This window comes from Trachemys scripta, chromosome 2 (genome assembly GCF_013100865.1).
Source record: "Trachemys scripta elegans isolate TJP31775 chromosome 2, CAS_Tse_1.0, whole genome shotgun sequence".
Taxonomy (NCBI): Eukaryota; Metazoa; Chordata; order Testudines; family Emydidae; genus Trachemys; species Trachemys scripta.
Genome location: NC_048299.1, coordinates 10,594,453 through 10,617,489, shown reverse-complemented (window position 1 = coordinate 10,617,489; position 23,037 = coordinate 10,594,453). Strand labels below are relative to the sequence as shown.

The 23,037-nt window shown below is 46.0% G+C and overlaps 1 protein-coding gene across 5 annotated transcripts in view; it reads right to left on the bottom strand.

Moving 5' to 3' along the window:
- Nucleotides 1-23,037, bottom strand: part of CRHR2 (corticotropin releasing hormone receptor 2) — a 260,488-nt gene that overhangs the window by 152,440 nt on the left and 85,011 nt on the right. For 4 of the 5 annotated variants that reach the window (XM_034759884.1, XM_034759887.1, XM_034759885.1 and 1 more), the window contains one exon: nt 20,097-20,216. In XM_034759884.1, the coding sequence (XP_034615775.1) occupies nt 20,097-20,216 (120 nt within the window). Of the gene's footprint in view, nt 1-20,096; nt 20,217-20,347; nt 20,630-23,037 lie in introns of those variants that run through there. The other variant, XM_034759886.1, reaches the window with a different exon arrangement.

Genomic DNA, 23,037 nt, shown 5'->3' with positions numbered 1-23,037 from the left:
TAGTAAGCAACATTTTCAAAATGACATAGGAGCCTAAGTCTCGGTGAAAGAAAATTTATGCCTGCATCTGTAATTTTCACTCCATGCATCTGAAGAAGTGGGGTTTTTACCCACGAAAGCTTATGCCCAAATACATTTGTTATTCTTTAAGATGCCACCGGACTCCTTGTGGTTTTTATGGATACAGACTAACATGGCTACCCTCTGATATTTGGAACCATTGGCGCAATTTACCAAGGGTCGTGGTGGATTCTCCGTCACTGGCAATTTTAAAATCAAGACCAGATGTTTATCTAAAAAAGATCTGCGCTGGGAATTATTTTGGGGGGAGTTCTATGGCCTGTGCTATACAGGAGGTCAGACTAGATGATCACAATGGTCCCTTCTGGCCTTGGGATCTATGAATCGGTACTCTGGGTTCTATTCTCAGGTCTGGATGCTCTGGGTAAGTTTCCTAGGTCAACACTGAGAAGCTTCTACTAATTCTGGGCACCTCCCAATTGTTGAGGTGTCCCAGCTTGACATACCCACAGCCCAATTTTCTGCAATTCTGAGCACTCATCGCTCCCACTGATTTCAGACAGGAACTGCAAGTGCCAGCACCTCCGAACAACCAGTTTCTAGGTGTCCTCGAGTTAGGCACCCAAAAACCAAGGCCCTCAAAAATCGGCAGATGTGTTGGAAAATGTGGGCCCTAAGCTCTGTGTGCATCAGTTGCTCCGCTCGTAAAATGTTGAGCATGCTCACCGAGCTTGCAGAGACGTGAGAATTAATGAATGTTCCCTGTGCTCTTTCAGACCTGCAAACAAATGGGGCTACAAGAGTGTCACGGACTATTATTATGCCCATGTCACTCTTCTGCAATTAGAAACTGATTAGTAGTAAATTCCCAGTTTTTTTACATCTGAGGTTGGATAGAAAAATCAATTACTCATCTCTCACTAGCACAGCTGCCTGCGAGATATCCAGACTCTGTAGTAGGGCTTCAGGTTCCCAAGCCTCTCTTTGTTCCCTGTCTGCCACAGAGGAACGCTTTGGGGGCAGCGAGCAGCAGCGAGCGACCCGGCCCCAGCCCACCCCGCTCCACTCCGCCAGCTCCCGGCATCCCTCGGGGGATGGGGCGGAAGCCAGAAAAAGGCAGGGCGGGGGCGGGGACTTGGGGGAAGGGATGGAATGGGAGCGGGGAAGGGCAAAGCAGGGGCAGGCTGGGACCGGGTTGTTCGCTGCTGCCGGCCAGGCCCCTCGCTAACCCCCACAGGCCACCCTGGACCCCACATCCCCCTGAAGTGCGGGGCCCCCCAAAGCGCAGTAAGCCCAAACATTGGTGCAGCTGGGCCTACGTTCCTAAATATTGGTGGAGCATGGGCACCACGGGCCCATATAACTCGCCGCCTATGCTTATAGCAGGAGAATGAGTCCCCAGGTGTCCATATCAGAACTGAAACGAGTCCATTTGGCTGAGGTGGTGAACTACCCTCACCTCAAGAAAGCGCAGGGCCGATTCGCTGTTGTGTTACTCCAATTTTCCACCCTTGTAACGCCACTGGAATCAGGGGCACCAGGGCAGCATAGAACCGGAGCAATGCCGTGGTGAATCAGGACTTGTGCCTCCAATTGAAAGAGGAGGTACTGTTGGTGGAGTAGTGTGGGAGAGGTTTTCTCTGCTGCGGCCCCATAGTATATGCTGTGTGACAAAGACAGGACCTTGTTCTCAGTGAGTGTGCTGAGCCCACGGCTTACCATGCTGGCCAATACTGTCTCATTGTTTCTTTGGACTCCCCGTCTGTCTGCCTGCATCCACATGTTGTCTTATGCCTTATGCTCAGATTATAAGCTCTTTGGGGCAGGGAACATCTTTTTCTGCATTTGTACAGTGCCTAGCACAATGGGGTCCTAGTCAATGACTGGAGCTACTAGGATCTACCGCAATACAATACAAATATATTATTATTAATAATTCTCCATTCCTGTCTGTAAATAATATATGTAAAGTAAAGAAGAAAGTGCCAGTCGGCATTTTCAGTGAATTTTCTGGATTGTCTCTCTTTCCAACCTTACATAACAACATACGAATGGCCATAGAGGGTCAGACCATCTAGCCCAGTATCCTGTCTTCTGACAGTAGCCAACACCAAGTGTTTTAGAGGGAATGAACAGAACAGGGAATCATCAAGTGATCCCCTGTCGCCCACTCCCAGCTTCTGGCAAACAGAGGGTAGGGACACTCAGAGCATTCTGTGGCATCCCTGCCCATCCTGGCCAATAGCCATCGAAGGACCTATCTTCCATGAACGTATCTAGTTCTTTTTAAAACCCTGAACCTTAAGGATAATTAGGTGTATTTTGTGTCTGTGAAATCTATTGTCACATCCCCAAGGTCCAAAAATGAATCCACATCCTAATTCCTACCTTTGTATGTTTCCCGCCATTGTTTCTCTCTCTCTCTGTCAGTCCCTGGGGTTGCAAGAGCAATCCAATGCCTTTCAGAAGGAGCAGATCCTCTTTCTAAGCCACTTTAACATCTTCTCACCAGAGTATTTATTCTCCTATCAGAGAAATTATCCTGCCTCTGCTCCCTTTTATCCTTGATGCTGTGTGCAATTGCAAAAAATTGATCTAGCTCAGTGTCTAAAAGCCATTTTCCAGTCCAGTGTGATAGTGCAGCAGCATTATACAGCACTGACTCAGGAGCAGAAAGAAACTTAGACCCTGGCCTCCTAGGGCCAGATTCGGAGCTCATTTGTACTGGTCTAAATCCAGAGTAACTTCATTGCGGCACAGTAGGGAGTATAAATCTTTTCAAATTTTAGTGGATTTGGGGAACTTTTCCCAAGAGACAAGCATGAAAGAATGTATGTTTTATAGTCTATAGCAGGGGTAGGTAATCTGTGGCACGCGAGCTGATTTTCAGTGGCACTGCCCGGGTCTTGGCCACTGGTCCGGGGGGCTCTGCATTTTAATTTAATTTTAAATGAAGCTTCTTAAACATTTTAAAAATCTTATTGACTTTACATACAACAATAGTTTAGTTCTATATTATAGATTTATAGAAAGAGACCTTCTAAAAACGTTAACATGTATGACTGGCACGCAAAACCTTAAATCAGAGTGAATAAATGAAGACTCGGCACACCACTTCTGAAAGGTTGCCGACCCCTGGTCTATAGGAATTAAAATGGAGTTGTACAGCAAAAATATTCTGTGTATTAAAAATAAACCCCTCTGCAATTCCAATTGGACACTGGGTTTTTCACTGCCTACCCCAAACTAGCATGAATAGCTGAACTACTTCGCTCCAGAAGCGGCTGCATTTCAGTGGTGAGTTCAGTGAGCTGGATCTCAATTGGGCAGCAAGGCTGAGCTTCCAAATGGGCTGGCAGACCTCTATAGGGCTTGCGAGGAGGACTCCTGGGGCTGAATTCCAATGAGTAACACTGAGTTCCTGTTAAAAAATAAATAAATAAAAATAACCCTGCCTCCCACAGAAGAGAGAGAACTTTAGGACTCCAGAGATTATTTTAAAAGTTTCAACAAAACAAAATTTGGATAAAAAACTGGGGGCTCATTGAGTCGCACAGAACAGGTTTCTTTTCATTTCTATCCCCAGAAGTCCTGCGGAAGGACAGACTAAGGGTACGTCTACACTACCCGCCGGATCAGTGGTCAGTGATCAATCCAGCGGGGGTTGATTTATCGCGTCTAGTCTAGACGCGATAAATCGACCCCCGAGCGCTCTCCCGTCAACTCCTGTAGTCCAGCATCGCGAGAGGTGCAGGCAGAGTCGACGGGGGAGCGGCAGCAGTCGACTCACCGTAGTGAAGACACCGCAGTGAGTAGGTCTGAGTACATCGACTTCAGCTACATTATTCACGTAGCTGAAGTTGAGTAACTTAGATCGACCTCTCCACCCCCAGTGTAGACCAAGCCTAAGGGTGGGACTTTTAGGCCCTTATTCCACACTGACTTGCACTCTGGTATGTTTTATTCCCAGTCTGCACAAGGCCATGGAGAACCAGGCCATTGGAGGTGCGTTATTGAAGTGAACAGGAGTAGCCCCTGCAGCTTGTCAGAGGAAAACGCCAGAGCATGGGTGGACTGACTCTGGAACAGATCTTATTCCACGATTAGCTGGCATTCCAACATGGACAAAACAGAAAGGAAGAGCAAAATGAAACATGCTTGAAGAAGATCGTAAAGGGAACAAGAATCCCTTAAAATTTAGATCATAGTTGCCAACCTTCATGCGGTAAATAAGCACCCCAACTTTCACAACAAGCCAAAAATCAAGCTAATCCGATTTCAAACCAAGGCCAAAACAAGCCAATCCCTAAGAACCCCAACACTATGTGACCCCCGCCGTGCAGTCTGGGACTGTGGTGGGCCCGCTGCACCCCAAATCTCTCCCCCCTTTCCCCCTGCTTGCCGGGAGCTGATCAAAAAAAAGAAGAAGCAACAAGCTACAACAAGCAACGAGCTACAAGCCAAAAACTAGCCAACAAGCAACTCACAAGCCAATTAAGCCAAAACCAAGCCCAATTTCTGCGGGTTTTTTTGCGGGTTTGGCATGTCTGATTTAGATCTGTAATTTAGACATATAATGACAAGGGGGAAGTGCTCTGTGGGATCTTGGCACCTTTGACAAGTTAGAAAGTACAACTGAGAGACCCCAGCAGCCTCCTAAAACCTAGAGGTGACCACTGATCCCAGATCAAGCTACGTTCAACATGGCCCCATCACTGTCACCCACAAATGCTGTCCCTTATCATGGGCATTTCCACCTCTTCAATAACCTGTTTAAAAAAAGGATCTTGTAGCATCCCTGGAAGGTCAGCAGATTCAGGTTCATTATGTTTATTTAGGGAACTCCCATGACTGGGATGTTGCTAAATGGACTCAATTAGCTTTTCCCACAACTCTGAATGCTCTGGTAGGCCTCATTCCGTCTTAAGAACATAAGGATGGCCATACTGGGTCAGACCAAGGGTCCATCCAGCCCAGCATCCTGTCTGTCGACAGTGGCCAATGCCAGGTGCCCTAGAGGGAGTGAACCTAACAGGCAATGATCAAGTGATCTCTCTCCTGCCATCCATCTCCACCCTCTGACAAACAGAGGCTAGGGACACCATTCCTTACCCATCCTGGCTAATAGCCATTAATGGACTTAACCTCCATGAATTTATCTAGTTCTCTTTTCAACCCTGTTATAGTCCTAGCCTTCACAACCTCCTCAGGCAAGGAGTTCCACAGGTTGACTGTGCGCTGTGTGAAGAAGAACTTCCTATTATTTGTTTTAAACCTGCTGCCCATTAATTTCATTTGGTGGCCTCTAGTTCTTATATTATGGGAACAAGTAAATAACTTTTCCTTATTCACTTTCTCCACACCACTCATGATTTTATATACCTCTATTATATCCCTCCTTAGTCTCCTCTTTTCCAAGCTGAAAAGTCCTAGCCTCTTTAATCTCTCCTAATATGGGACCTGTTCCAAATCCCTAGTCATTTTAGTTGCCCTTCTCTGAACCTTTTCTAATGCCAGTATATCGTTTTTGAGATGAGGAGACCACATCTGTATGCAGTATTCAAGATGTGGGCATACCCTGGATTTATATAAGGGCAATAAGATATTCTCCGTCTTATTCTCCATCCCTTTTTCAATGATCCCTAACATCCTGTTTGCTTTTTTGACTGCCACTGCACACTGCATGGACGTCTTCAGAGAACTATCCACGATGACTCCAAGATCTTTTTCCTGATTTGTTGTAGCTAAATTAGCCCCCATCATAGTGTATGTATAGTTGGGGTTATTTTTTCCAATGTGCATTACTTTACAGTTATCCACATTAAATTTCATTTGCCATTTTGTTGCCCAATCACTTAGTTTTGTGAGATCTTTTTGAAGTTCTTCACAGTCTGCTTTGGTCTTAACTATCTTAAGCAATTTAGTATCGTCTGCAAACTTTGCCACTTCACTGTTTACCCCTTTCTCCAGATCATTTATGAATAAGTTGAATAGGATTGGTCCTAGGACTGACCCTTGGGGAACACCACTAGTTACCCCTCTCCATTCTGAAAATTTACCATTTATACCTATCCTTTGTTCCCTGTCTTTTAACCAGTTCTCAATCCATAAAAGTATCTTCCCTCTTATCCCATGACAACTTAATTTACGTAAGAGCCTTTGGTGAGGGACCTTATCAAAGGCTTTCTGGAAATCTAAGTACACTATGTCCACTGGATCCCCCTTGTCCACATGTTTGTTGACCCCTTCAAAGAATTCTAATAGATTAGTAAGACATGATTTCCCTTTACAGAAACCATTTTGACTTTTGCCCAACAATTTATGTTCTTCTAGGTGTCTGACAATTTTATTCTTTACTATTGTTTCAACTAATTTGCCCGGTACTGACGTTAGACTTATGGTCTGTAATTGCTGGGATCACCTCTAGAGCCCTTTTAAAATATTGGCGTTACATTAGCTATCTTCCAGTCATTGGGTACAGAAGCCGATTTAAAGGACAGGTTACATCCGCAATTTCACATTTGAGTTCTTCCAGAACTCTTGGGTGAATGCCATCTGGTCCCGGTGACTTGTTACTGTTAAGTTTATCAATTAATTCCAAAATCTCCTCTAATGACACTTCAACTGTGACAATTCCTCAGATTTGTCACCTACAAAGGACGGCTCAGGTTTGGGAATCTCCCTAACATCCTCAGCCGTGGAGACTGAAGCAAAGAATTCATTTAGATTCTCCACAATGACTTGATCATCTTTAAGTGCTCCTTTTGTATCTTGATCGTCCAGGGGCCCCACTGGTTGTTTAGCAGGCTTCCTGCTTCTGATGTACTTAAAAAACATTTTATTACCTTTTGAGTTTTTGGCTAGCTGTCCTTCAAACTCCTTTTTGGCTTTTCTTATTACATTTTTACACTTAATTTGGCAGTGTTTATGCTCCTTTCTATTTACCTCACTAGGATTTGACTTCCACTTTTTAAAAGATGCCTTTTAATCTCTCACTGCTTCTTTTACATGGCTGTTAAGCCACGGTGGCTCTTTTTTAGTTCTTTTACTGTGTTTTTTAATTTGGAGTATACATTTAAGTTGGGCCTCTGTTATGGTGTCTTTGAAAAGTGTCCATGCAGCTTGCAGGGATTTCACTCTAGTCACTGTACCTTTTCATTTCTGTTTAACTAACCTCCTCATTTTTGCATAGTTCCCCTTTCTGAAATTAAATGCCACAGCGTTGGGCTGTTGAGGTGTTCTTCCCACCACAGGGATGTTAAATCTTATTATATTATGGTCACTATTTCCAAGCGGTCCTGTTATAGTTCCCTCTTGGACCAGATCCTGCGCTCCACTCAGGACTATATCGAGAATTGCTTCTCCCCTTGTGGGTTCCTGTACTTGGTGCCCAAAGAGAAGTTCCTCCTCATCCATCCTGTATGTCTAAGCTTTCCTGTGAGCTTAACTGCAGTTTTCCAATAGCCTACAGGGGAACAGCTCTTCCCAGGACTCAGGGTAGGTCTGCAATGCAACTGGAGGGTACAACTGCAGCATGTGCAGATATACCCAAGCTAACTTATCCTGGCTATCTCCCATCCTGATAGCAGTAAAGCCATGGCAGCACATGTTCCAGCATCGGCCAGCCACGTGAGTAATTACCCAGGGTCCCAGGCAGGTTTGGACGGCCTGCACAGCCATAGCTTCACCGCTGTTGGGTCTCATGCTAGCTAAATTAAAGCTAGCTCAGGTACGTTGGCAAGACCTGCAGTTACTCCCCATGACTGTAGTGCATATCCTCAGGGTGCTCTGGAGGAGTTCTCCCTGCTCCTCCCACATGGAGCAGCTCCTCAGAGGTCAGCGAGCACAAGACTGGAGTTCCTTCCATATCTTTTTCCAGGTGCTCCCTTTCCCCATTGTAGCCCTTGATTTGGATTCACCATCTACCTCAGCATCCCTTTTGCCCATCTTTAGTGGCAAAGGCAGCATGGCCTATTAATTAGAGCAGAGGACAAAAATCAGGACTACTACTCAACACCAGGGTTCTGACCCACTTTTCCACCACATGGCATTTACACCACAGTGTAAATCACCAATACATTTGGCCTTAGGAGACTGACTTTACCTGCACTCTAAGTGACACCTAGGGGCCAAGCAAAGAAATTGCAGGTGTATGTTCACCCTGAATATACTTGTCTTTATGGGGCTCTCTTTTCTGTTACATTAAAGGTGGTGGCTGGAATACATGCACTGTAAACCACTGTCGTCAGCTGATCTCACGTGGTAGGCCATTTCTTAGGAGAGAAATTGTGTCCTGGCCAGCTCCCCTCTTCATCCCAATTCCAAAGCTTCCCTCAGGCAAGTGCTGGATTACATGAAATAGTAGGGGAGGTGAAGGAAGTAAATAAATGTCATGCTGGACCTTATCGACAGCTCATTAAACTCAATGGGAGATTTGGGATCAGGAGCGTAACATACTGGGTGCGGGTATTTGGTAATATCCACTCATTCTATGTAGGTTCTTATACTGCCCTCATCACCGTAGTATCAACAGCTTTCACTAGTGCATTAGGGGTGTGTCTACACTGTGATAAAAACCCTGCAGCACCAAGCATCAGCTCAGGTCAGCTGACTCAGGCTTGCAGGGCTTGGGCTGCGGGGCTAAAAATAGCCATGTAGACGTTTGGGATCAGGCTGGAGCCCGAGCTCTGGGACCCTCCCACCTCGCAGAGTCTCAGAGCCTGGGCTCCAGCCCAAAGCCGAACGTCTGCAATTTTATAGTCCCGCAGCCCAAGCCGGCTGACCTGGGCCAGCCGCAGCCACGCCACGGGTCTTTTCTTGCAGCATAGACATACTCTAAGCAAGGGGACGAGTGTTGTCACATGTGGTTCATTCCCTCGCTCATTGTCTCCCCAGGCAGAGTTGTGCGTGTAGTATTTGGTTTTGCTTTGGCTCCTCCCCCTCCTCCCACACTCCTCTTGTATCTGTGCTGCTCATTTCCTATCCCTCTGGGTAGGGATTGACCTTAATGCCAGATTATGTCCCCAGTGCTCCACTTCCCCAATTTCTTGGCTGCTTTGCAGTTTGATTCTAGGTGCTCGTCCAGGATCAATCAAAAAGTGATGCACCATTCTCTTTGCACCAAAGAAAGACCTGACAAAGGAAGATATGGAGTAGCCATGCAGAGTGCAGGGATGATTTCCTACACCCACTGGGTTGGTCCCAAAAGCCTCTGAAAACCAGAAGAGTGCCCTGGACTGGCTTAGCCTATGACTAGTGACAAACACTGCTGCTTGACGACTGACAGATATTCCACCAATGTGACATAGACATCTTCCCTGGGACTAGTGGGAAGTGATCCCTGAGCAACCAGTTGAGAATCACTTCTCTAAATATTTGGATGTCTGAGTCAGAGCGGCCAAGGACATGTTTCCCAGTGAAGTCAAGGAACCAGTTTCCCAGCTGGGATCCATCAGTGTTACACCACAGAAGTTGATCCCGAATTCCATCGGTCATAGCTCAAGCCCAGTGGGAGTTGTGCCTGAATCCGAACAACAGGATCAGGCCCTGATTTTGGAAGATTTGCCGAGTCTGCACAACATCAACAGAAACCTAATCAGACATGATCTGATTAGCGCACAGAAAACCGTCCTAATAACCCAACACAAAACCACACCAATTAGCATTTGATTAGCTGGAGAAAATTCTGAAAAAATGATTGAAACCCATTATTAATAATCTCCTTAGTGTACCACATGCTATTAACTGCAGTTTTATACTCAATGGGGAGATTACACATTTCAAAGGGTGATGATTGAACAAGGGTGAAAAATTGGTTGTTTTCATTCACTTTTTAAACGTTGCTTTCAACATGCACTTTCCAAATTGCAGCACCCATCAGGACAATCTTAGCAAAAATTATGAGAAAGAAAGAAAGAAAGAAAGAAAGAAAGAAAGAAAGAAAGAAAGAAAGCTTTGGGGAAAAAAAGACACCCAACATTTGTGCATGAATTCAAACACATAGCCTCAGACCATCACAGCCAGGGTACAACCTGATCTAAAACTGTCAAGCGACCAAAGGGAATATCCACGTGATAGGTCAAATCCTCAGCTGTGCATAGCGCCATTGAAGTCAAGCCAAATGACACCAGCTCAGGGTCTCTTCTCAGATCTTAACCCATAAATCTCATCTGCCTAAGAATCTACATCCCCTCTCTCCATATCTGACCTCTTCTCTGCCTCATTCTCTTCTCTATTTCTCACCCACCTCCTTTATCTCCCCCCACACCATTCTCTCACTTAACTTTAAGGTATACAAATTTACTCCCCAAACTGCAGTAATGATCAGGGCGCTGGAACAATTTGTATAGTGGGGGTGCTGAGAGCCACTGACCCAAATGGTAAACCCTGGATATGATGGTAACCACTTCAAGTCAGGGGTGCGGCAGCACCCCCTGCACCCCTAGTTCCAGCACCTGCTGTAATGATTTTGTTGGGCTGAATCCTGGTTGCTGTAGTGCTGCTGCGCTGTCCACGGCAGGAGGCCCTTCTTCCATCCCTAATGCAACCTCTGGAGAAGGCAGCCAGTGTTTGGATTGGATGCACCATGGTAAGCAGGTTGGGGACACTGCCAATGGAGCGACCTGCCCCGAGGATGTATTATCTGAGAAGGGCCTCGCAATGTCCTGCTGTTCCCATCCCCACACACCAGCCAGTGACTGGAGAGCTGTTCTGAGTGCAGCACAGTTCACACCTGCAGAACAGGTGTCACATAGGTGCATCCCAGCAGCGTCCTTGGAAATGAGCTATTCTGGCCTGATTCTCCTCTCACACGGATTCCACTTCACTGGACTTTCTCCTGATTTATAGCGCTGTAAATGAAAGAAGAACCTAACTCTATAGCTGCACCTGCTTTCTCTAAAGGCGCCCCCCTTATGTAGGCTGCTCCCAATGCTGCTCACCCTGAGAGCACCGATAGGACATGGTCCCTTTGGCTAAGCACAGGGTAATCTTATCCTTCCAGTACAAGGAGTCCATTCTGTAGGGTTGTTGGAAGTCAACTTTTCTTATTGGACCTCTGCTCATTTCCCTTTCTTAAAAATCCAATGAAAAACACTCATGGGATGGCCAGAAGCATGACAAGAATGACAGAGGGACAGGTGGACAGTGCTGGGTCTCTGCAGAAATGTTTTATGTCCAGTGGATGCATTGACTTTGCAGGGTAAAGAGAGGGACACGTGCATTTGGCTGCAAAACCAAATGTTATCTCCAGCTCTCTCTTAGCAAGGCCCTACTCTTCAAAATCTACCTTAAACAAATAAAAAGGCTCTGGTATATTGTCATTCTGATTTAATTTCAGGTTGGCTTTCAGGCATTGATGGAAGCTCTTGCCTTCCCCCTCTCCCTCCAATCCACACATCTTCTGTATCTCTGCATTGCACCCACCTGTATTTAAAAGGCACCCAACTAACCCTAATAAGTCAAGCTGCATTGATGGGTATTTCATTTCTCTCCCTGACACAGAGTGAGGCTACCAGAACATAAGGTGAAAATCTCTTACCATGGTGCTCAATTTTCAAAGAAAACTCTCCATTAACCAAGAACCTCTTACAAAAGGAGACCGGGCAAAATTGAACTATGAATAGAAGGGCTCATAGGAGCAACTTCTGGGCTACAGGAAGATGGTGGGAGTGTAAGTAGAAATACCAGTACAGCATTCAGGGCAGCCACTTATAAAATGAACAGATCTATACCCGAACAGGTACTGTGCTATAAAGCATTGAACATGGCTCTAAGACTGATTATTTCTTAGAATGACTCCTGTTTTTATGCACTTAATTACAACCTACATTACAGAAACATTTTCAGCAATTCCTTATTCAAAAGAAAAGCCGCAAAAATTTGTTCCTATTCAATGTGCTGTTGCTTAACTGATGACAATTATCCCGGTGAGTCTCTTTGACCCAGTTAAACAATACATTTCCTACATTTTCCTTTAGAAAGGTGAAAAAAAGGGCCCTTAATGCCCTCCTTCCCCTATAAACACACACACAAAAGATTATTTATCTATGGTCAAGGCAAAGGTGATGAAACAAAGCACTGTGGGAAATTCTCGATGGAACATGAAATAGGTGATGCCTTTAATGGCTGAACTAATTTCTGATAAGAAACCAACAGCCATCTGCAAATACCTTGTTTTGTGGGTGTGCATGACAGACAAGTTGCGAGGGAGAGAGAGCTCAGTGGTTTGAGCATTGGCCTTAAACCCAGGGTTGTGAGTTCAATCCTTGAGGGGGCCATTTAGGGAACTGGAGTAAAAATCTGTCTGGGGATTGGTCCTGCTTTGAGCAGGGGGTTGGACTAGATGACCTCCTGAGGTCCCTTCCAACCCTGATATTCTATGATTCTAAGTTCTCTTGGGTCCCTTGAAGGGCTGGTTTGAACTGAGCTGTGAGATAAAGGAAAACAATTGTACTTGCTAAGACCACAATTATCTATGCTAACTCAAGTCTTCTGTATTTTCTCCCAAAATACTCCTCTAACCTTCTGGAGGTTTTGACATCCCACGTACCATTTTGATACACAACCACATCTGTTGGCTCTTGCTCTATCTCCTAACGCAGCTACTTCTCGTCCCTTCTCTCTTAGGAACATCAATGCAGAGATGCCCACTAAGCTTACAAAGAGCAAAACCAGACGTGCTCTGTGGACAGGTGCAGCTACAGAAAGTCCCCCTTTTACAGCATCTTGTGCACAGCCTGCAAATGAGAACAGTACTTCAGGCCAGTCATGGAGAAGGTTTCCAAGAGGTGGAAATCTGCTGAAGTGAAACCATGAATCGGCTTCCCAGTATGTTGCCAAACAGTGATCAGATCATAATGACTCTAGGGCTGGGTCTATCCTTACGGCGGTGAGTAGAGTAGAAGCGCTACATGTGTAGCTACACATTGCAGTGAAAGGCTCTGGCAGGGGAAAGGCAGAAGGACACTACAGTTAGAATAGCAGTGTTGACATGGGAGGTACTGCTTGGGTGTGTAGAGAGCCTAGGTAGCGTGCATACCTGGGGGTTGTGTAAGGCATTCTGCTTTACTCACCTAAGCTGTGCTCCACTGTCTATAATGCTATTTATTTATACCCGTGCTAGCTAGCCATGCAGTGCCTGTACTCTACAAGCCACTGCTAGTGTAGATGTACCCTTAGAAAGATGGACCTTTACACAGATGTCTTGATGCAACCCAGAGCACTGACAGTGCACCCCAACCCTCTGCACCTTGTGCTTTGTCAGTGCACCCAATCACCCTGCACCCCCTGCTTTGCCAGTGCACCCCAATCCCCTTCACCCCCTACTTTGCCAGTGCACCCAACCACCCTGCACCCCCTGCTTTGCCAGTGCACCCCAACCCCCCTGCACCCTCAACCCCCCTGCATTTCTCAATATTGTTGAGGAAAAAATAAGACATGTGAATGGTTCCTGGGAAAGGAGGGGTAATTAAGGGGTAGGAGGTGTGGGAATAGGATAAAGAGAGAGAGATTGTGATTTTACTAAGAATTTCAACATAGTCCCACATGACATTCCCATAAGCAAACTAGGGAAATGTGGTCTAGATGAAATTACTAGAAGGTGGGTGCACAACTGGTTGGAAGACCGTTCTCAAAGATTAGTTTTCAATGGTTCACTCTCAAAGTGGGAGGTTGTGTCTAGTGGGGTCCCACAGGGGTCAGTCCTGGGTCTGGTCTTGCCCTCATCTTTCCTAAGTGTAGTGCCCAGAAGTTGCCATACCAACTCTAACAAATTAAATCTATTTCCCCACGTTAAGTACCCGATACGGCGGGTAGTGAAGACGTACCCTAAGGGTAGTCCAGCTCTGGAATAGGCTTCCAAGGGAGATTGTGGAATCCCCGTCATGGGAGGTTTTGAAGAACAGGTTGGACCATCACCTGTCACGTATGGTCTAGGTTTACTTGGTCCTGCCTCAGTGCTGGGGAATGGACTAGAAATGATCTCTTGAGGTCCCTTCCAACTCTACATTTCTATGATCTGGGATAAGGGAGGCTTTGCGCATCTGGGGATATCTGAGCCATTTCACTGCCCCCATGTGAATGCCAAGATCTGGGGCTCCAGGATTGGACCCCCCCCCTTGCTCCTCTCATTTGAGCCAGGTTCGGGGGAGATTGTCCTTTTGGGAGGGTCTGAAGTCTCCTCCCTGCCCATCCACCCCCCGATGTGAGTCAGAATCTGGGGACGTTCTGTCCCTCTATTTGGGGAGCTGAGGATGGGTATCCTTTTTGCATGTCATAGGCTCTAAAGCACTCAGGACAGGGATAGGAGCCCCCATTGAGACGGATAGAGCTGTTATTTCAGGTTGAATACATCTCCCCGGGGGTGTTCTCATTCAGCTGAGAATATCCACTGAGATGAATGGGCCACCGCTTCCCTTTCAGAGCTTCCTATGCTGCGGAGTGATGTGCAGAGGAGCATGGGAGGGTTTATATGCAGCCACTCTATGGTTACCTAGGCAGTTTGAGGGAATATGTGGATGCCTTGACCCCGCTGCTGCTATTTCTAGTCTGAACCTTTGTACACCTGCGCAATGTTCCTTGCTACACATTGTCTGTTTTAATAGCGGGTGTTTTTATGGTACAGGGAGGTTTACACTGAACACAACAGAACAGTCAGCAGCCGACCTAACCAGAACTTTTATTATATTGGATGGGGATGCGCCTAAGACAGAGGACTTGCTGGGTGGGCAGCATGGGGAGAGCGGTTGTGGAGGGGTTAGGCAATGAGAACGGGTGGTAGACAAAACTTGGGCTGGTTGTTTGAGAAAAATCTGTATTTTCCTGGCTCTGGGGAGGGAGGGGATTGTGTAGCAAGTGGCTACGAATTAATGTGGGTGCTCCCAAAGACACACAGTGCAGAGGTTTGGCCTTCAAGCACAGGCACCTTGACTGCTGCGGGGAAAGAAATACATGCAATGCCAGGCTGGCTGCGGATTCTGGGCTATTCCTGGATCACACGGTTGCAGAAGTTAGTGGGAGAGCACCGAGCACCCCTGGCATAGGAATGGCTCACTACAGACTGCTTTGGCTTGGTATGCAAATTGCAGGACACGATACCTACAACTGCTTGAACAACTCTTCCCAACACCACATCCTTTCCTGTTAAAAAACAAACAAACTAGGAAATGTAATGACCCCCCCACACACACACACCTCTATTAGTTCAGAGTTAAAGTTGCTTGGCAGCATGTCGTCCCCTTGCAGGACACTGAGCTGAGCAAAGCTCAATGTCTGAAGATTAGGAGATGTACAGGCAAGGTCACCCATGCAAGCTGAACTCTGTCCTTGTACAGCAATGCGCCCATATGTCTCCTTCACACATATACCCCCGATTTGCCTCCTTTTACAGCCCATTCACTCTCCTTTAGAGGATTCCATCCAACACCATTAAAGGACAAAAAGGTGTATGCTCACCATTAGCCACGTCCTTAGAAATAATACAATAGACGGACAATTTAAGAACCACTCCACAACCTCTTAAAGCCCCTCACGCTTCTTCACAGGATACCATCTCAGACCTACACTTTCCCTTCCCCATCATTAAAGCATTCAAAGCCTGTCATCTTCCACCTCACTGCTGATAGCATCCATTCAAATAAAAGTCATCTGCCCCACTGCTGACAGAACCTGCCCAATTATGCATAGAAATGAGGCATGCTGCATTCTGAAAACAAACAGCATCGCTTCCCTTCCCCCCCCACACACACACACACTTTGGAGGGTGGAAAACATACATCTCATATCACAGTCACAGCTCTGTCACACACTTCACACTAATCCACACATCTCCCAGACACCCTCTACTGACCAGCGCTAACTACTGCCTCCACCATTCAGTATAGCTACACCTAACACCGACCACAGTCACTTTACCTGGCATTTATGTTGATAATAAAGCCAACTCATATCCCAGCTTGCTAATGACAGTACCCCTTTAGTATTCTGCAAAGGATGACATGCCATCAAGCTAGCTTAAGTCCACATTAACGTAGCTTTTTTTGCCATTGAATATATATATATATATACACACACACACACACGTATATAAACCGGTAGGGCTTTTATTTTAATTTGGGGGGGGATCATATTTCATTATAAATTCAATGGCAGCTCAGTATATGAAAAGCAACTTGGCAATGGAATTTCCAGAACCCTGACCACAGCATTCGCTCTTGTTGGTACTTATTGGCGAGTAGGGTGGGTAGAACTGTGTTTGTTAACATGTCTTGGCTTCATGAAATACGTAGGGAAAAAAGAATTTGCCCCCATAATGGAGCACACAGAATAAAGAGAGCAAACCTGGACCTGCTGCTTTATTAACCCAGCTGAAAGTTAGCAATGCCACTTGATAGCTCTCAGGAAAAAAAAAAATAATCACAGGGTAACTTACAGGAGAAGATTTTAGTTACAATCACAAGCTGCTCTCGCTGTCTCGTAGCTGAATGGAAATGTCTGTGTACTGACTCTGGGTAGTTTTCATCTTCCTGTCTGTTGTGCCTTTTGGATCAATTCTGTTGGATCGTTTGAGGGTTTCCATTGTTACTGCACCTCCCTGCCTGAGTGCATGGGTTTTTGTAATAGGCAAGGCTGGAGTTGAGGCATTAGGATTCAGGAATATGGATTATATATTGGAGTTCCTGCATGATCCTTCTTTTGGTGGCAACTAGGGGGTTAAATTCACCTCTGGGGTAACTCCATTAAGACCAGTTTGGCTCAGAGGATCAGTGGTACTACACTGATTCGAGTCAGCTGAGGATCTCGCCCACTGTGTTTAGAAGACCAAGATCCACGACTTCATCATTTGATTCCCAAGAGTTTACAGAGATTAAATATGCAACACAAAAATATGGAATGGTTCCTAAGGGGTAATTGCCCTCAAACCAATAACCAAGTATCTTCCTTCATCATGTCAACAGGATAATAGCTAAGACAAACATTTGAGGTAGTGAATTTTGCAGTATGAGCATTTTTGTCTATTGTCCAAGGAACCAGATAAGAGTGCAGCACCAGCACTTACTGGGGAATAACATCAAACTATTTCTTATCTGTACCTCTTGGTTCGATTTAAAATTGATCATGATGTTGTGCCACAAGCAGAAAAGAATTGAACTAAGCGTTATAGGGTAGAAATCTCTTGTGTCAATGCAAGGTATCTCCAAAGCAATCATTCATTCTACGGTCGGCTATTTGCCCTTATTCGTGAGATTGAGTTACTGTTACATTCAGCTGACTGGGTTTATTTTACTATTTGCATAATGTACACAATCTACTCCCAGATGGGGTTTTGCTGCAAAGGGTGTCCTAGTACATTTAATCAACTATCTAAGGGCTGGTCTACACTAACCCCCCAATTCGAACTAAGATACGCAACTTCAGCTACGTGAATAACGTAGCTGAAGTCAACATACCTTAGTTCGAACTTACCACGGTCCAGACGCGGCAGGCAGGCTCCCCCGTCGACTCCGCATACTCCTCTCGCCGAGCAGGAGTACCGGAGTCGACGGCGAGCACTTCTGGGTTTGATTTATTGCATCCAGACAAGACGCGATAAATCGAACCCAGAAGTTCGATTGCCAGCCGTCGAACCAGCGGGTAAGTATAGACGTACCCTAAGTGAAACATCTCAAGCAGAAGTAGCCAAAACGTGGGAAGCAGACGAGTCTCCAGGAATATCAGACATGCCCTGACTATTCCTGGACATCTCTTTCAAATTCCAGAAGTAATTGCATCTTAACTGTAGCAGACTGGTTAACAAGTAACAGTTTCCTGTTGAAATATATTTAGGAAGCTGGTTATTAAGCAGTTGCTTTTACAAGCTGTCTTGAACCCAGGCCTCATCCTGCAAACTGTCTTTGTTCACGTGAGCGAGGAGTTGAAGGATCGGGTCCATAGCTAAATACACGGAAGAGTAGAATTTCTCTAGACATCTGCTACAAGTTGTCACTGATGCAGAACCCAAACATCTCTAGGCGTTATTGAAAAGTGCTGCAAACATACCCCACCTTTCCTTTGCACACATATCAATGTTTCCAATTTAGACACAAGTTATGATCCATTTCACATGACTATTGCAAATAGATTTTCCCATGCAGTAGCTGAATATCTATTTGTGAGCATGTTATCCTGGAAACAGCATGTAACTAATGCTGAGCAGTAATAACTGTGCCATAGATCTTAGAGCCAGGTATTTAGAGGAAGTTCACCGCGAATGCAAGGTAAATAATCACCACCCGGAGACATTATGCAGAAAAGACCGAGCTTCCAGTTAAATTAAGAAATGTTGAAAAGACCAGTTATGAAGAGTATATGCATGAAAAAAAAGGGGGGGGGTGTTAGGTCTTTTTGTTTGGGGCACAGGAACTCCATTTAACATCTCTCCCGTTTGTCTTTAAGGATGCAACTAGTTAATAACCATACCATGCTGTTTCCATCAAGCCCTTTGGGAAGTATAAAAACTCAGAAAAATCAATGAAACCAACTTCCCATACACACAGGGAAAACGGAAGATTAATAGTTCCCGTTCTTCTTTTACATACACATACACGGAAGGCACATCGGCAGCTTTTAGGGCCAGATTCCTAATACCCCCACTCTTGCTGAATTGTTCCTGGCTCCTTGAATAGTTCCATTGATGTCAATGGTACTTGCTTGTGAAGTAAAAGAGTATTCATTCTGAGGAAGGATGGCAACATCTGGCCCCTGGAAGGGCATAGCACATTTCACCACAAAGAGCACGGCTTGCAGAAGGTTAATCCTGCAGCCCTTACCCAGGTGAACCTATGGCTGACTTCACTGGGTGCTTTGCCCAAGGAAGGGCTGCAGAAGGAGGATCCTACGCTGATTTTCAGGAGTGCTGGGCCTCCAGCAGCTCCCTTGGTTCTCAAATGGGAGATACTGGGTGCTGTGCCCTTTCGCAAATCTGGCTATTAACCCATAAAAGAGGGGAAGGGGGAGAGGAAATCCACTTCCAACAAGTTAAAATCAACCTCTAAGAGAGACACAAGGTTCCCGGAGACCCTCCCGCTTCAGATTTACTGACAGAAAGTCAAGTGAATTTGGAGCCTAAGAAAATACTAAATCCTTATTAACATGAATTAGTTCCCCACAAGGACAAGGGCACAGTGAACCTTCCAGGGATGCAGAAACAGACATCAAAAATGTTCTGAAAAAGGCTGTTAACCGAAGTCCTATGCATATGCGGAGCTAGCACTCAGGGCACTTAATCATCCAAAAGCTCCTAAACGGATTGATCAATATTGACCAGAATGAGGGGAAATGAATGCCTGAGTCCACAGCCTGAAAACAAACCCCTCTCAAACATGTGCCGGTGACTCACTATTGTGTAGTTATTAAAATATTTATAGCCAGCTGCAAACAATTTGTACGATACACATAAGACTGCACTTTACCGTGCTGGTAAATTTGATCTGTCTAATGACATTCTAGTACAGGCTCACCTGAGTTCCTGATGCAACCGGCTTAAGGCACTGCATCCATTCCTGATTAATAAGCAAACTGCCAGTGGAGTTAAGTAGATTCTGCACCCCAGCCTCTGTTGTTAGACTTCAGGGCTTTCCAGTCCACTCTAATCCCTATTCAGACGCACATTGTTCCCTCCAGAGGGTTGGTTGTTCCCAAGCACATCACCAATTTATTAATTAAGACTGAGGACTAAGCAAGCCAGAGAGATAATTACTTTAATTGAAACATGTGCACAAACCAGGATCACACTTATAAATACCTAAGAAATTCAGTGGGCATGTTTAAATGTCCTTGTCTCCTTAAAAGACACAGCGTGTTTTCTTCTCCACATCTGCCTGAAGAAACATATGCAAGTGTTTAAAAGGCCAAGTTTACATTAAAATCGGTATCACTCAAAATAGGAATTTGTATGCCTCACTCAGAATGTGCAGGAGGTATCAATTCCCAGCCAAACACTTAAGAAACTGCTTTTTATGAGGACGCATTAAGGGGCTTCATAAGAGCACTTTTCTCAGCACAAGCTACAGACAGAGAAGAGGGGAGTTTGCACTTACGGGTGGTGTTGTACTTGATCCCGTTGAGAAACTCCGGGCAGGGTCTCTCCACCAGTTCCCCAGCAGTGGCCCGGGGCCAGCAGGTCCCTATCTGATCGATGGTGGCATTGCAATATGGACCTTCACATTAAAAAAAGAGAAATGAAAGAAAAGCAATTGAGAAAGCCCGTTCAAATCACAAAGCAAAGTGTGACTCTAAGAATCTTAACCCCAGGCTTTTCCAAGCCCTGTTATAGGCTAACACATCCTACCATCAAAGCCAAGGAAGGGAACAGAGGAACTCTCGAATAAAGTATCCTGCAAATGTAGGCGGCTGCAGTTGGCATCAAATTCGTCAAAGAGGATCCCAAATATGTCTGCATCCATTATTCACCCCCCGGGGCTGTGGGATCTGAGCTCCTTTTCTGGGATCTTTCCCTCCCTTCTTTTCTCTTGCAAAGAGAAATCAAAATTTGAACACTCTGCAAGCTCCTGCCTGCGCCTCTCCCCCTCTCGGTGCACTGAAGGGTGAGCTGCAATCCGGTGGCTGGTTCTGCAGCTAATTCCTCCGAGCGCTTCTGCTTTAAACAGCAGCTCGGTAACCAATAGAATCCCAGCGAGTGCGGAGTAAAGGACAGGCCTCTCTCAGCTAGCCCCCCTCGCTTGGCAGCTTGCCAATTCTTGCTGGCATTGTCAGCTTTGCTATTCTGTTTCTTCCCTCCCTTCTCTCCATGCACCCAGGTTTATCATCAGCTGTTACTGGCTTGATTATTATCCTTCAGCAAGAATGTTTAATGTACATTAAATCAGCAATGAAATCTCAAAGGAAAGTGACACAGTGAAATTAACCTCTCGTCCATCTGCAAGCGAAGCAATTCCTGCCTTTCCTGTGTGGATGGGTGAGGGACGGCTTAGACAGAAGCATGGGGAGAGATAGATTAGGAAGCGGGAGTAATATCTATAAAGGGGCCAGACCTTAAGGAAAAGTGACAAAAATTGGAGGTGTGGGTGGAGGAGGGGGACTTTGGAGGACAGCCGTGAGGAAGAAGGGTACTGGAGCAAAGGGGATGCATAGATCCGTAGGCTAGAAGGGACCACTGTGACCATCTAGTCTGACCTCCTGCATAACAGGGGCCGGAGAACTGCCCCAAAATAATTCCTAGAACGGATTTTAGAAGAACATCCCATCTTGATTTCAAAATGGGCAGTGATGGGGAATCCACCACAACTCGTGGTACATTGTTCCAATGGTTAAATAGCCTCATTGTTAAAAATCTTCACCTTATTTCCCCTCTGAATTTGCCTAGCGTGGATCCAGCCATTGGATTGTGTTAAACCTGTCTCTGCTAGACTGAAGAGCCCATTATTTAAATATTTGTTCTCCATGTAGGTAATTATAGACTGCAAGCAAGTCACCCCTTAACCTGCTGTTGGTTAAACTAAAGAGATTGTGCTCTTTGAGTCAATCACTATAAGGCAGGTTTTCTAATCCTTTAATCAGTCTTGTGGCTCTTCTCTGAACCCTCTGCAATGTATCAATATCCTTCTTTAATTGTGGGTACCACACACATCATTCCTTTCTCGCCCTACTATGTTCTGCTTCCCCAACTCAGCTGCTCCAGCTCCATGCAAAGCAGCCAAGTGCAGGAGGAATATGACCATCATCAATGCATTTGTATGCTTCAAAAGAGCTTTCAGGACAAAACCTTACTGGACACTCCTAAGTTGAACCAGGCAGGAGATGGCTTTCCCAGTCTACAAAACTTTTAGATTTCAAACTACTTCCCATTCCACATCAAGCAAAAGCCAAGCTCTTTGGAATTTTTTTGGGGGGTGTTTACCGACTCCAGAATAGCCAGTAGCCTGGTGGTTGGGGCACTCACGTGGGATGTAGGTGACTTGGGTTCAACTCCCTGCTCCAAATCTGGCAGAGCAGTGAGCTGAAGCTGGGTATCCCCCATCCCAGCAGAATGCCCGAACCACCAGCTTGTTGGCTAGTCTTCTAGGACAAATCTCTCTCTTTCATATCCTGGAACTGAGAAACATTTCCGACAAGACTTTAATCAAAACCCCAAAAGGGTTTGGTTTCTTCAAATTAGCATTGTTCAAAGAAAGAAAAAAACCTTTTTGTCCGCAAACTCCCAACCTACAGGCTGCAGGACTCCTGAGTCCTCGAAGGTGATCTGAGGGCAGACTGAAGAAGGTTGTAAGAGCACTTAACGGAGGCTTCTGCACTATTTAATCCTCAAGCTGAACATCACTGATCTGTAGTTAGCGTTTTTTAGGCCATGCACTCTCAGAGGAGTGCATGTGTAAGGGGACTGTTGCCCCCTTACTAACACTCAGTGGGGGTGTTTTGGTTGCTAGCTCCCAGCACTAAAAGGAGAAGGGTTGATGGCAAATCAGGAGCCTGAGACTGACAGTCCCCAGGAACAATGGGGAGAGGCCAATGCTCCAGGTCAGCCTGATTGACAGGGCGGGCAGGCTAATCAGGGAGTCAGGAGGCCGGGGGTGTCCCGTCCTCCGTGTGAATTAGAATGGCCTGAGTCAGACAGAGTGGGGCCGAGCTAAGGAGAGAGCAGGGGCCTGAGCTAAGCTGGGAGCAGAGCTGCAACCCCAAAGCCAGAGCACGGCCCAGAGAGAGCAGACCTGTCCTGGGAGCAGAGCTGCAGCAACCAGAGCCAGAGGGGCCAGACAAGCAGCCAGGAAGCAGGTCAGAGCTGGGAGCAGTGTCACAGAAGCAGCCTGCAGAGCAGAGCTGTCCTGGGGGCAGAGCTGCAGCAACCAGAGCCAGAGAGGCCAGAGAAGCAGCCCAGGGAGCTGGAGGCAGAGCAGCAGCAGCAGCCGTGCTGAGGCAGAGTGGAGCTGGAGCCGGGGCTGGAGCAGTCCGGAGCTGGGTCTGGGGCAGTCCGGAGCCGTGTGCAGTCCGAGTGCGGTGAGCAGCTGGGGAGAGTGAGCCTGA